We start from the raw sequence: 15,156 nt of genomic DNA, 5'->3' as shown, positions 1-15,156 counted from the left end.
AGGAATCTGCCACTGTGGGTTACTGACGTCACGGAAGGGTGGAGTGAGACCTTTTAGACACAGCTTATCTGAGAGCAGGGGAGGCTTCCCAAAACCCAATAAAACATGGACTTGCAATGCTACCAGCAGCCCTAGCATTCCCAGGGAAACACAGTTTTTCCAAATTAGATATTGCTATGTCAGGGACATTTGCAGTTTGCTGCTAGGAGTCACAGAAAAAAAATCCCGCCTCAAACACCTCCACATCCACAGTGTCAACAACTCATTGGCCAAAAACTTAGTTGTTACAGCTTGCTTCAAAGCAAACAGTCTCCCTTGTTTTAATATCCTTATGCCACATATAAAAGCAAGCTCTTCTCTGCCCATGAAGTCTGCCTCCTGGGGTGACCAGAGGCAACTTCTAGCCCAACATAGCAGCAAACCACGACCGTATACCAGATGCGCAGTTAGATAGTGCAGCAATGACAGAAACAGCTCCTTCAGCGTTCTGGGACCAATGATACTAACAGAAACAAGGAGCGTGCAGAACCGAGATGTGAAAGGGCCCTAGAAAGACAGGCAAGTTTCCTCTCCACCCTTAAGCAGCTGGGGCCAGTTACCACAATGTAGTTTCTGAAGTGCAAAGAGCAGCAAGATGAAGCTGCAGAATACTGTGTTACAGATCACCAGCGATGCTTCTGCCCAGTATACATTTGCATAGACATAAGCACGATGCAAGCAGACCTTGTAGCACAGTGCGGGGCAAGCTCAGCTCATCAAGAAGGAAGTGGAGTCAGCTCGATCCTCTGCTGCCTCGTGGAGGGCGCACAGGGCACCTGCGGTGCAGCGGCGAGAATGCATACGCACGCTACAACACCTCCCACGACCTATCACAGAACATGATAAGAAAAGTGGAAGATAGGGAAGGAACCAAAAGAAACCTAATATCTTGGAGCAGTGCCCAGGAAGTTCCTGAGTTAGGGGTATATTGAGGGAGTAACAACCACACGGTCAAACCTAAGCCCTGGAGGTTCAAAATCAACATAGCAGATATGACTGTTCTGAACAATCAAACCAGGGATGTGATGCATGGGAAAACTCTCCCAACATTCCTCTGTGAAAGAAACATCTTCTCTTCATTACAGTGCTCCCTCTTGTTTAGGGCGCTGTGGGGTTGGCTAGAGTCTTGGATAAGAGACGAAGGAGAGGGAAGTGAGTTTACTGATACCACAGCAACAACAGATTACTACTGCACTGGAAACCTACATCATCCACCATGAAGGTTCTCTCAGAATAAGATCTTCTGGAGCCAAGCAGCCCATGGGTTAGTAGCACTATGCCTATATAAGATGTAGGTCTTCACATTCAGTATCAGTATTACAGTAACTTTTTAAGACAATTATCTTAAACCAGAGATATAGAGATGTCAGAGGGAACCATATTCACACTTAAGATTGCGAATAGCAGTCTCAAGGTTGGCTTTATTAGCTGATAGAAATTGCTCAAACTTTGTGCTACTGACCTGTTAACTGCAGTTGACCAAGTCCAAGGCAGAAGATGGAGTTGCAGGCACATCCAGGCAGGACAACATTTCTGAAATTTCTGCATAGTTCTAAAAGCTGCTCAATGTTTCAGTTAACATGCTTGGAAAATGCTGGGAGAGATCCTGATTCAGTAGAAAGCCCTGGTAACAAGAGTTTGTCTGGAATTATATGTGTTTTGAAGACTTCTCCTTTGCAGACTCCACCTGGAAACGCAAAGTCTTTCTGAAACTTGAGTTGTGTTTGGTCTCTCAGACACACAGTTCTGTGATGATTATATGAGAATTGGTTTTGATTATACCCCATGGACAGGGCTGTGAACCTCCATAATTAGCAAACTATTACAGCTGGGTTTAAAGAGCTAAAGAGATTAGTAGGACAAGTAACACCATCTGTTGTTTGGAAAGGGAAGGGGAACTTTAATGTAACAAACATGCTTGCCATGGGTTATGCTTCTAAGATTCCATGTACATCCAAACTCTCAAGTCATGTGAGAATACCAGCAAAAATAATTTAAAGTTTTGTCCTCTTTACAAGGTTACTGTAAAAAAACAATTTGCGCATCTACATAAGCTAAAGGGTAATTTTCAGGGTACAGTTGCTTTTTCTGCCATTATGAGGGGGTTTAACCTAGATTTCTATTGAAAAAAAAAAAGAAAAAAGGCAAGGGAAAAATCAATCACATCAAGTTTGAGACAATAACAGGATAAGTGGCAATAGAAATAGGCATATATTTCTATGGACCTAACAGGTTTTGGTTGTATGCAATAGAGCTTAAACAAAGTAAACTTTGTTTCTCATCTGAATTTTGCTAACACTTTTCTCCAGGCACAGTATGGAAAAAGCCCTACATTCTGCAAGGCAACATCAAGTCTTTAGTTTGTCTCTGTCCCATTGACAGGGCTATCTGAGCGACAGGAGACCCACTGCTTGACGTAGCTCCGGGGAAAGTCCTCCCCCTCCCGCTCAAGAGAGATGGCCCCACAGTTGGTCTGACTGTTTTGCTCAAATTCACAGTCAACTGGACTCCCACAGTCCGAGTCCACAAAGCCACTGTCAATAGTGTCCAAATCTATGCAGATCATTGGGTAACCGTCACCAGGCCTTGTAATGTGAGGGAAGAAGTCATAGGAGCCTTCACTGTAGGAAACACTTTCACCATCAGGAGAAGGTAGAGAACCCGGATTTTCCAAATCCCACTGATTAGGCTGCAAGCAAAGGGCTTCTAAAATGCTCCCCATCCCTCCTTCCAAAGCCCTTTCTACTTGCTGGTGAGCTGGGACACTTGTACTCCTCAGGTGGTCTGTGGACACAGAGCCTGAAGCAAGTATTTTGTCCTGTGTGCTCAGGTCAGTCAGATGCAAGTCACTGGATACGTTTCTGTCTTCATCATCAACATTAACCTTGGGGTAACCAGTTTCTCCAGCACTGCTATCTTCCTCACTGGTATGTTCTTGTCCCCTGTACACACGGTTACAATTGTACTGGCAGTTACAAGGTGTAAATTCATCAGTCACAGTCACAGTATCAATAGACAAATGCCCATATGACCGGTCCTGAGTCTTACTGCTACTGTTCACACTAGAGAGCAGGGACTGGCTATCCTGACCTGGGGCAGTCAGGCAAGATGCACAGGGCTTGCAAGGCAGATCTTTTCTCAGCTCATGCAGCTCCTCCCGTGAGATGCTGTTGGAAGGACGCATGGTGTAAACTTCTAGGACTTCTGGAAGGACCATTCCCCATTCAAAGAAATCAAGGGTCATTTTCAGATGGGATGCACCAACCCACTTCTGCAAAAAGGACATACAGGGAGAGAGGCAGAGAGAGGTTAGTATCATTAGGTTTTAGTTTTCACAGAAATGACCAAAGTTCTTATTTTGCCTCTTTTAGAGGCAAAGTCAAACCCTATAAACCACTGACTTCTCAAAAATAGCAGGGTAGGAGATACTGTTACTAGCAGACACAGGCAGCTGCAGGAGAACTGACTGAAGTAATTAAAAATTATTAGCTCTGAGAGGTTTGCATGGCTTTGCAGTTTTCTCTATGCTGCAAAGAATGTCACTGCCCATAGCAGCATTCCTTCATGCATCAGCCAGAACTCCCAACTCAAGCCACCAAGTCTCCCCTGCCCTCTTGTCCTGGACACTGCTTCTCCCAGGAAGGATGGTCAGCTTCTCCCTCTATGAGCTGCATCTGCACCCAGAACTCACATAGTGCTGCTCAGTCACTTCCCTCACCTCAGTTCTCTGGGAAGGGGGTCAGGGCAAGGCTTCTCCTGATACTCTGTATGCAACTATGCTTCAGATGAGCCTTTTCTCCCATAGTGACAAGAAGGAAGCAGAGATAGGCAGGAGATGGGGACCTCAAAGAGCTGTAGCCAATACCTGCACCAGATAACACTTACTCAGATGATTAGGGAGTGCCACACATTGAATCTTACCCTTCTGTATCACCATTAGTATCACATTCTGCCCTGTGCCATGCATTATCTCTAGATCCCGAGCCCCTTGCATTCATTCATGTCTGGGAGTAACGGCACCTCTCGTTTTCTCTGATTTAAAAAGTAAAAGTTTCTGTTCTTTTTGAAGAAGTCACTGAATCTGACACTCAGATCACAGCAAACTTTAGGCATGTGCCACTAATGAATACCATTAAGTCTTGCTGGAGGATTCCGCAGTCCAGAGGCTGGGCGCTGCACAGCCTCAAGACTTGGTTCTGCTCCCTGACACTTGCTCAATGGCTGAGCTGCATCAAGGCTTTTCTAAGTGCATCACGTTCTGCTGTGTGTAAATACGAAGCTCAGTGTTTTTACCTAAACACTGTGAAGGCTTCTGACAGTGCTGCATGAGATCTGGGTGTTGCCACAGCTGTCAGACTGCATTAATTGTACCAGCCTTCTGTCCCAAACTGCACTCAGTGCAACTAGACATGAACAAAATATCTGGGAAGAGAACAGCTTGATGCAGCTTATTACCCTATGATACAGAGCATGGGGGAAAAAAAAAAAAATCTTCATTACAGCCAGAAGCACCACATCTATTTTAATTTATTTTTAACCTAAGCTAAAAAGAGCTTATTATTAAAGTGGTAATGAAGAGAAAGGAACCTAAAGTGTAAAAGGCTATTTGAAGAAAGAACAGGAAATTCCTTTCTTAAAATTGAACAGGTAAAATATTTCCTATTCCTTCTTGACAGTTCTTTGCAAATTCCCACCCAACATGAATCTAAGGACCCATGTTACACACAAGAGCAAACAATGCTCCTCTGCTTTCCCTTCTCTTTTACATCTTAACTTTTCCTCTAACATTTTCACTGCTTCCTACCCAATCCAGGACTGTTGTCTGCAGAGCATTACTATTGCAATTCGCTGATCATTATTCACAGACACAACCTAACCACTTGCTTTGATGCAGGCAGGATGCAGTTGGATGAGCCCTACAATTGTTTTCTTGCCAGTTGAAAATGATGAGTCTCTTCACATATTAGTGATGTCACCACATCATCTTGACACTCCCTGCCTGTGCATCTTGTGTTGTGACTATGTGGGTAACTGCTGCTTTAATCCACAAATTTATTAAGAAGTAACTCAGCTTTAGCAACTGAGGCTCATTCCCTTCCCAGCAGCATTGAACAGCCTAGCTAGGAACTAGCAAGAGTGTAATTCCCACAGAACAAAGAGCCCCATGGCTTCACCCTGAGAAAAGCATGGCTCTTGGCATGCAGGGTGCTTTCACTTCCACTGTGAGTACTAGCCCATGACTCTCAGGAATTCCCAGAGTCCACCTGGTCCTGGTTCCTTGCCCTGAGAGCAACCAATGCCACCTGCCTCACAAGAGGATGCAAGTACCCATCTGGTGCAGATATGGGAAGCCACAACAGGGCTGAAGGAGGAAGGGAGGGAGGAAGGGAGACAGTCACTGCAGGCTTCAGCTTGAATGGCACTCATCCAAGACTACCTGCTTAACTTAATTGCAAACATCAGCCATGCAGCAGTGGGAAAGTATGTGAAGATCATTAGGGCCCAGCTGGTGTCCCTCTCCCAGAGGGTCTAAGAAAAAGCAGAAACAAAAAGCAGACACTGAAGCATCTCTGATCAGTGCTGCTGTAACAACAGGAACTTGTTCAGAAAGAGGCAGTGATGTCTGCACTCACAAGCCAGCACTTTTACAGTTTGATAATGGCACTTCAGCTTAATATAACCATTATTTATGGATGCTCAATGTTCTTGTACATTTGTATCCTCAGAACTCCAGCAAACTTTGCTGTCTTTGCAAACCATTGTCACATGAGCAAGTTTGGCTGGTGTTAAATGAGAAGAGAATTTGGGAGGGCTGGGCAAAGTTACTCAGGCTCTTCCTTCATAGGGAGGCAGCTGCACTGTACTATCACACAGCAGGTATTTGCCCCTAAAGCTCTAGGCATCTTCCCAGAATCATATGCACAGCTATTGTCTGTAGGAGTGACTCTTCAGAGAGAACTACAGGCATAATGGTGAGCTTGTGTCACCACAAAGGCTGGAGGGGGAGATCTGGCTCTACAATGAAGTCTGCTCCACCGCCTTGATGGCAACATAGGACTGGAGCTTTGGGAAAATTCCAGTTACTGTCTTGGTATCCCTTTGTCCACTCCCTTCGGGTTCCCAGGCTTCACAAATCACATATGACCTCAGCTCATCCACTGAGACAGCACCTACAGGGAATAAGCAGCACAGACGTGACATAAAGGTCTTTGTGGCACAGAATAGACACTGGAGAGCTCTGGTCCTTATATCTGGAGCCATTTGGCATTCCCTTGAGACAGATTTCCCCTCCCACTGCTGTAATGAGAACCCCTCACCCAGGATAGCATGATGGTTCTTTTAGTTTAACTTTGTTACATGCTCCACTCACTAGTGTAGCCCACTTATACCTTAAAATCTCCATTATGGGCCAGGTAAAGAGGTTTGAAAAAGGGAGCAGGGTCTGGGATGCAAGCCATCTTCTTCCACAAGCTGGAAGAGAAAAGAGAAAAGCTTTAGGGTTAAGCACACATTACAGATGCAAAGCAAGGCATCTCCAGATCCAATCCAAGCAGCTGAAATCACCTGCCCAGCCTCACTGGCCTCACGAGTCAGCAAGTGGCTGAGGATCCAAGGATGTCTCGGCTGACAGCCATCTCACTGCCTTTCCTGGGAGCCTCACAGGAGGTGGGGCCTCAGCTCTCAGGACTTGGACACACAATATTCATGCTAAGGAAAGAGGTTCCTATTTTTCCTTCCTGGAAAAGCACCAAGTGCTGGAAATGCATTTTCCCCTCAGGCTGGGCTGGCTGGTGGTTTGCACCTGTGGGCCAGAACTCTGCCCTGTGCAGTTTTCTGTGGCCACGGGCTGTGCCAGCCCTGCTGCTGCAGCAGCCCAGCGCCCTCCTCTAGAGCAGCACGTGCCACGTCCCTCTGCAAGGGCACGCCACGCTCCAAAAAGGAAAGAGGCTCGTAGCCAGCATGGAGGAGCCTGTGTCAGCTTTGGAAAGGGGCAGGCCAGCCCTGGCTACTGCTCCCATTTGGCAACTGCAGAGCGTGGACAAGGACCAGGAGAACAGCCCAATAGGCTGAGTGGCCCCTGCTTGGTCCCCGTGTGCCATTGTCTTGTCCCAAATAGCTGAACAGCAGCAGAGCCCCAGTGGAAAGCAAGGCACTTCTGGCAGTACACCAGCTGCAGACCATGCTTTGCTGGCCACCATGCTTCATTGGCTCTCACAGGCCCATAGATGTGTCCCTGCATGGGACAAAGGCGGCTGAATGCAAACACCCCTTCTTCAGCAAGACAGAATAGGAGCATTTACTGCAGCTTCCTGAAGCATTCTTACCTCCGCTGTTTGGCCAGAAAGGTTGTGACTGAGGCAGTGATTGCCACGACAACACCAAACAGCAGGAGCCATCCCATGCCTGCTGTCTGTGTCACTGCTGAAGAAAGAGACAGGGTCATTCAGGCTCACGTTGCATTTCAACCCTGGTCAATAAGCAGCAGATGGTGAGAAGACACCCTCAATTTCTACCTTAGACTTTCTCTTATGGACACTGAAGCTGTCACCTGAGGCCCAGCGGTCTAAATGAGGATGGTCAGAGAAGACTGCATATATGAAAGGATCAGTGCATCAGCTCCCCTATGGCCTGGCTGGACCACAGACTGACAGCCAACATGCTTGGGGCAGGACAGCTCCCTGATACAAAGACCCCTGGTGTTTCTGACTCCTCCTGACTTAGGGACACCTCCACAGATGATCCATGAAGTGAAAAGAGAGCGCAGCTGGCCAGAGAAATGTAAAGAAAAGATCTTAACCAGATGAGTGCTTTTTGGCTGCTCTCTGTCTGTAATGGAAAGGAACACCTTTGAGATCCAGAACTCACATAACCCTCAGCAAATGGAGCCTGACCCCACTGCCACAGCATGGTGTAACACTTCGTTAGAGCTGCAGATCAGTGAGAGCAGGGAAGCTCAGCACATGCTGCTGACTGACCACAGTCATCCTGCCCTGCTCTGTTTGAACAAAGACTCCCTATTTTCATAGCCTCTGTTCCACCATGACTAGTGCCAGTGTGCTACTGTGCACTCCCTGTGGAGTGGTGGCTACCAAAGGAAACACCCATGACCAGAGTCCAGACACAGAACTTAGCCCTGAGAGCAGGATCCCCTCTTCCCTCAGCTGAAGGCAATATTAAGCCTCAGTAGTGGAGGCACCTCTACTAGATCTCCCCCATTTTTGAAAGCTGCAAGCAGGATCTTGGATGTTTGACACTGAAAAGGAAGCTAGAGGCTGCACTCCTGCTGCAGCACTCAAACCTACAGCCAACTCCACCAAACCCTCTTCCCATGGGCCATGCTGCAAAGTAAGCTTTGCAGCACAGTGAGGTCAATACAGACAGCACACATCAGCCCAGGCCTGGAGTTCATAGACTCAAGTAAGCAAGCCCAATATCCCTGTCTTTACTAGACTACTTAGAATTTATTCTAATAAATTAGATTTGAGTTCTGGAAACATTCTGTGACACTGGGCCAACTGGAAGCATAAGGAGAGCTGGTAGTATGTACCATCAGGGCTGGTTTTCACCATCAGTGGAGGACTCCATTCACTCCAAAATCCACGGTAGCTGGTGTCTTCTCGGGGTCTGGCTCTCACTTGGAACTCATACTCAGTGTTCACTTGGAGTTCCCATGGCAGGATCACCAGTGTCCTTTTATCTTCATGGACAGCTTTAGTCTTCTGAGTCTGTGAACGATTAAACACCAAACGCTCAGGGCTGGAGTGACTGCTCTCACCTTACCCTTACTGCTGCACAGTGAAGAGCCCTGCAAAGTAATCTCCTTTGCTTCCGTGTTGTTTCTGCAAGGCCATGCTCTGGCCAGTCAGTAGCTGCATGGGGCCCTGGGGGATTCTTCCATGCAGGACAGCATGAGAAGAAAACGAACTATCAGCCTTCCCCATAGGCTCTAGTACTTCTCAAACAGCTTCTGCTTCTCAATTCTTTTTTCAGTTTTGCCTGTTTTCAGATCAGGCAAAGGGCCACCTTTTCTAAGCCATGAAAACCCTTCTTCTGCACCAGTGCTTCTGTCCTGGCTCTGCTGGCCTCCTCTTTGCTGGTACTTCCTACTTGATGGTAAACTGACATCCCACTTACCTCCCAGGTGTCGGTCCTTCTCTTATAACGCAGCTGATATTCCAGCTCCTCATTCAAGAAGTAGAAAGGAGAGTTCTGGTAGATGGTTTCCCAAGAAATATTGTAACCCTCTGAGAATACAGTGGTCAGATTGAACGGAGGCTGTGGTTTGACTGGAAGACAGGATGGTGTTACCCTTCATAACATTACTGCAGACAAGAGATGGCCCAGCATAGTATCAGCAACAGAGTGAGTAGGGAGCAAAACTGCCCCAGCAGGACAATATCCATAACATTGCTGCCTCTCAGGCTGAGCAGTCCTGAGCCATGCACAGAGCCTCACACCTCAGCAGCATAGTGAAGTCATGCCCACTTTTCTCTGAATATGCCTTCTGCCTATCTCTGAAACTCCTCATCACCCGAGGGGCTAATACCTCCTGGGAAGCGTGAAGAGTAGAGCACCTTGTTCTCCTCATGACATAGGAGGAATCCATGCAGTCATGGTCTCTTGCACAGTTAGGGAAATACCCCTCAATGTCAGAGACACATCAGGAAAAGCTGAGGCTAGTGGGCACTGCATAAACCCAGTGCAAACCCCTGTGTCCTAAGTGCCTAAAAGGCAAGCTTTCGCATCCCCTGCAGGGTGTTTTCATATATTGAAAAGCAGTAATACACAAACTCCAGCACCAGTCTGCAGGGTCCATCACTGAACTATGATGGCTCTTCATGGGGACATCTAGGAAACATGTGAAGCACCACTACTCAATTTGTAGTCTGTCAATGGGCACAAGAGGCTTTCTTGAAACATTATGGCATTTGCCAAAAAGATGACTCTTCTCATGTAAAGCTTAATTTCAGAAGAATCCAAGTAGGAAAATCCTTTTTCATATGCCTGCATGGTACCTGTCTGCCTGGCTAACCACTCTTTTTCTTTGGTTTGCTGCACAACTCAGAACACACCAGCATTCCACCAAGACAACGATGATGGCACTCAGTCTTTCTGTCATGCAGAAGTGGTTAGGAATTGCCCCAGAAGGAGGAAGCGCCGCTTCCTTAGAGTCTGGGACGCCTTGTGCCACCCATGCTAATGTCATGTTGGTTCAGGTGTTCACTGAAAGAGCCTCCTGGGACTCCTGTGAGGACATTTGTGGCATTTGCAATTAAAGCAATTCCTTCTGCCCTTTAGATTCTAGCCAAGAACAAACACTTGCATGGTCTAGTTATAAGTGGTCTAAGGTGGAAATTTATCACCCACTGCTTCAAGGGGAAAAGGAATTTCCCCATGAAAAGGCTGGGGCCAAGACAGCTCTAAGCTTAGCCTCAAGCATAAATGTTTCTGTAGTTTATAACAGCAACAATAACAGCACAGTGCTCTGTGTAGATGAGTGCACACCAAACGCAGCACCCCCCCCCCACTGGCTGCCACACTCACTCCTTGCCAAGACTATCTTAGAAGACATAAGGTCAGACAGCATTTATCAAATCTAACATTTTTGAACTTACTGTTCTCTGACATATAAAAGTCTTTGGAAATGACATGCTGTCTATCAGCTATCTCTGTAACATCCACTTGGACTTTAGTATCTGCCAGGAGTTCAGCCATATCCACAGTACACACATACTCTGTGTGACTGGTGTTCTTGGATAATTGCAGGAGACTGCAGGCAGCCACAGTATTTTCTGGATCTTCCTCAGGAACCCTAAAACCACCAAAACAAACAAACAAGTCCACATCTACCACATATTGTAGTTGAATTAATCTATTGCTGAACCACTGGGCATAGAAATTAAGAAAAAAAAAAGAAGCAACATGGTCAAATTAAAGTTTATCTTTGAACTTTGGCAATTTTTTTTTTCTTCTATTTGCTCAGCTTGGCATCTTAGAGAAGTAGGAAAGTGATGCTGAAGTGTTTGTGGAAGGGGAAGATGCTCACCAGGGCTGTATCCGCTTCCCTGTTGGGGCAGAATAGCAGCCATACGGGGCTTGGAGAAGCTCCATGAGCCCTGCCATCACACATGAGTGAAAGTCCACTGTTAACAGCAGCAAAGGGCAAGGTATTCCCAGGGCAGGACAGAAAACAGTGCCAAGGAAGCCAGAGCCAGTGTAGCAGTCAGTGGCAAGCAGTGCAGTCAGTGGGCACAGGAACCATGGATCCTTTGCGAGAAGCCAGTTGATAACTAGAGTATGAAGTACCAAGTAAAAACAAGCATGGCAGCAAGAGCAAGAGTTCTACTTAACAAACAGAACAGAAGGACGCCACTGTGCTATGGCCATGTTAGAAGTTCCTGCTGACTGCACTTGGCTCCTACTGAGACATACCATGTTGCAGTGAGGTTATATGAGCTGGCACCCAAGTCATTTCTCAGGATACAGGACAGGGTCTGTACATAGTCCACAAAACAAGTGAGGTTTTCACAACACGTAGCTGTAGGTTTGGAAAGAGAAAACACAATATCAACTTCCATCATGAAGCAAGCAGAACTTTATATCAACACACACAGTCCTCAGGGCTCCCACTAAATCTAAAGGAAACAGACCACTGTGCCAGCCCACTCCCACCCCAAAAGTCTCCAGTGTTGGAGCTGAAGATATGTTCCATCTCTGCAGGGAGGCAAGTCATTGACAGCAAGATAAGTGTCAAACAAAAATCTATTAAAAAGGCTGTGGCAGCAAATAGCATGCCAAAATACCAGGAAATACCCAAATTGTGATTGAATTTTCGAACTTATCTCTGTCCCCTCTTAGACAGTCTCACATGTTATTTCTTCAAGAGTCCTAGCTTACGTAGCACATAAGAGGCATGATTACCTAATCAGAAACAGTAGCATATTAAAACATTTTAATTATACCACTTCCTAAACTGAATACTGTTCTTTTTGGTTTATGACATCTACATGGCACTTTGCACGTTTAAAAAAGTGGTATTTTAGTAATTCTTTCTTTACCGTTCTCTCTGCTTACTATTTTCTCCAGCTTTATATCTACAGCATCAATACTTTTCATGCCCAGCTCTAGAGGCTCAGAATATGCTTTTCATGGAATATTGGCAAAAAAATATTGCAAGTTTGTAGTTACTATAATTTCCATAAATCATTCTGATATTAAAGTGATATGCACAATTTATTAATCGCTTAAACTGAGACTTCTAAAGAAAACTTGAGAGGGCATTGTAGAATTTATGCTGGTCGTTAAGAAAATTAGCTAATTTGAAAGTGGTCACAAAGCAGCATTTGTGCTTTTCTAACTGTTCTGCAGGAGCTCTGCTCACGTATCAGTATCTGAAATTAGTACAGGGTAATTCCCTGGGTTGTGTTACACCAGATTTAAACCAGACATCACAATGGTCCTGTATGGCACAAAGATATAACTCTGGATTCATCTTTTCTGCTAATTTAGGTTTGGAGAAGGTCCAAAACTCTGCCTAGAAGCAGCATGTAAAATGCTAAGCTTGTGCCTGCTCCCTGCAGACACTGTTGTTGCTGCTTTTTTCTGTCCAGCTGACCTGTTCAGAAAGTCATCTCTGAGTCAGCTGAAGCTTGTGCAGTGGGTAGGAACCAGCAGCAAAGGGGCAGTGACTGTCTGCACAGTGCAGTCTTGAGCAAAGGGGCTCAGACCAGGAAAGGTTCACTCCACTATCCCTGGCTGGCCTGTCAACAGCAGCCATAAGCTCTGGGGATATCCTGGTCTTCGCCACTAGAACTTTTCCTATGGCAAAGGGTTTTTTTTGGAGGGAGAAACCCTACTCTAAGGTAAACAGCAGATGTTTTAATGCAAGGCAGGCACTGCCTCTGTGCTCTCCCACTGGCGCTGCCCTCGGCATGGTATGTAGTCTGACTGAGCTCTGCCCAGCTGCGCACTTTCTTGTGTCTGTCATCCACTGCCCATGAAGCCTCTTCCATAGCTTGTTATCCCATGGAACCCTCTTCCCCTGGCACCCTGTCTTGTGCTTGTTGTCCCATGGCAACATTGTGCCATGTACATCTCAGCAGACCCTGTCTCAATGGTCACCAAGATAAACCCTGTGGGTGTACAGCTTGGAAGAGATATCTGGGAACTTACCGTACTGGAACAAAAGGGAGAAGGAAATACTCTGGAGCCACAGTTTGTTCCTCATGTTCGTTCTGACTAGATATTCTAGGGTGGAAAACAAACAAAAACCCCACACCTTAAGAAAACTCCAATCAATCAATTAAAAGTTTAACTCGGCCATCTACTCATATGTTGAGATTGAGGTGGAATTAATCTTACTTTAATGTAAAGGATTAAAAGTAAAGTGCCTAATTTCAGCAAGGCATCTCAGCTCTCCTGTATGTATCTACTCCACGGGCTAAGGGGAGGATGACCAACAGCCCTGCCAGCTGACCATAAACCAGGGCAGGGAAATCTGATACTTGCCAGCAGCATGTGCATTGAGAAAGCAGCAGAGTGACTGCAGCCTCAGTCTATCCATGCAACAGGAAGGCACTTGGGTTAAGTGCTAACCCATTTTTTCTTAATTGGTTTCCTGCAACTAGAAATGGCTTGCTACTAGGAGAAGTGACATTGCTGTGGCTTGAACATCTGTACAGTGAATTAGTCAAATAGAGTCTGAATGTCACTGTGGGTCTGCATGAGCAAGGCTTGTAAGAACTCATTGATTTGGCCCATCCATGGGTAAATAAGCATGGAATATCTAGTTAAGGGACTCCAGGAAGGCAGATCAGACAAAAAAGTAAGAGTCTCCCATGTGGCACAGAAGAGAATGATGCACAGCACTCAGTTCAGGGGGAAGTTGGTGAAGTTTGGTGAAGAGAACCTACAGGAAAGTCTTCAGAGAAGAGGATGGCAGGATGTTTACAGCAATACGAGGAAACGGCATCACATACAAATGACTGCTCAGCCCACAGCCCCTGCTCCAAGACCAGGCCCTCAAGCCAAAAAACACATTAAGGCTGTGTTTTCGTAGTATTTAATGTTTACAGAAATGCACAGACATGTACAGGAAGACTTAAAAGGAGCTCCCTGCAGAGTATTGGCTGTTGATACCCAGTACAGATTTCAGCACTGTTTTCTCAAGCTACTCTGAAATAGGCTAGGCTACCTGGGAACGAGGCTTTGGAGAAGAAACCTGTATTATTTTCAGGACATACTTCTGTTGGGAGCAAGTTGCAAGGACACATAGACAGCAGGAGAGCCTACATGCCATGCCACAGAGCCGCAACATCGTCAGTGAGTGGACACAAGGAGTGTCTCTGCAGAGCCCCAGAGCTCTGCAAAACTCCCTGTGCTGGGCAGCAAGCTGCAGCCACCAAAAGATACTCAGAGCTCCTGGCAGGGCCTGGTGCAGGTCACAGAATTGTTTGTGTTAGAAGGGACCTTTAAAGATCATCTAGTCCAACCCCCCTGCAACAAGCAGGAACATCCTCAACTATATCAGGTTGCTCAGAGCCTCATCCACCCTTCAGGGATGGGGCATCTACCACCTCTCTGGGCAACATGTTCCAGTGTTTCACCACACTCATCACAAAAAATTCTTCCATGTATCTAGTCTGAATCTGCCCTCTTTGAGTTTAATGCTATTATCCCTTGTCCTATCACAACAAACCCTACTAAAAAGTCTGTCTCCCCCTTTCTTATAAGACCCCTTTAAGTACTGAAAGGCCATAATAAGGTCCCCCCCAGAGCTTTCTCTTCTCCAGGCTGAACAACCCCAACTCTGTCAGCCTTTCCTCATAGGAGAGGTGTTCTATACCTCTGATCATTTTTGTGGCCTCCTCTGGACCCACTCCAACAGGTCCTGTGCGGATACCTCCAAGCTGGACACAGCACTGCAGGTGGGGTCTCACCAGAGTGGAGCAGAGGGGCAGAATCCCCTCCCTCGACCTGCTGGCCATGTTTCTTTTGGTGCGGCCCAGGGTACAGTTGGCTGTCTGGGCTACAAGTGCACGTTTTCAGCTCGTGTACAGATTTTCATCCACCAGTATCCCTAAGTCCTTCTCTGCAGGGCTGCTCTCCATCCCTTCA

At 46.3% G+C, this 15,156-nt stretch overlaps 1 protein-coding gene across 1 annotated transcript; it reads right to left on the bottom strand.

Moving 5' to 3' along the window:
* Positions 1-2,395: 2,395 nt before the first annotated feature.
* IL21R (interleukin 21 receptor) lies at positions 2,396-13,267 on the bottom strand. Its single transcript, XM_009990830.2, has 8 exons — positions 13,213-13,267; positions 11,473-11,578; positions 10,656-10,852; positions 9,175-9,326; positions 8,588-8,765; positions 7,365-7,461; positions 6,429-6,510; positions 2,396-3,310 (listed from the first exon to the last, which is right to left on the bottom strand). Exons 1-8 carry the CDS (start codon positions 13,265-13,267, stop codon positions 2,396-2,398), a joined length of 1,782 nt encoding a protein of 593 aa, XP_009989132.1.
* Between the last annotated feature and the right edge of the window lie 1,889 nt (positions 13,268-15,156).

This window comes from Tauraco erythrolophus, chromosome 17, assembly GCF_009769465.1.
Source record: "Tauraco erythrolophus isolate bTauEry1 chromosome 17, bTauEry1.pri, whole genome shotgun sequence".
Taxonomy (NCBI): domain Eukaryota; kingdom Metazoa; phylum Chordata; class Aves; order Musophagiformes; family Musophagidae; genus Tauraco; species Tauraco erythrolophus.
Note: the sequence above shows the minus strand (reverse complement) of the source record. Positions and strands in the feature narration are given on the sequence as shown.

What these genes read in the sequence shown, in the direction of transcription:
- IL21R (XM_009990830.2), bottom strand. Translation starts at nt 13,267, where the DNA reads ATGAGGAACAAACTGTGGCTCCAGAGTATTTCCTTCTCCCTTTTGTTC. An exon ending in CTTTTATATGTCAGAGAACA is followed by an intron (nt 9,327 to 10,655) that starts GTAAGTTCAAAA and finishes CCTGTCTTCCAG; the next exon opens with TCAAACCACAGCCTCCGTTC. An exon ending in GGTGAAAACCAGCCCTGATG is followed by an intron (nt 7,462 to 8,587) that starts GTACATACTACC and finishes CTCTTTCTTCAG; the next exon opens with CAGTGACACAGACAGCAGGC.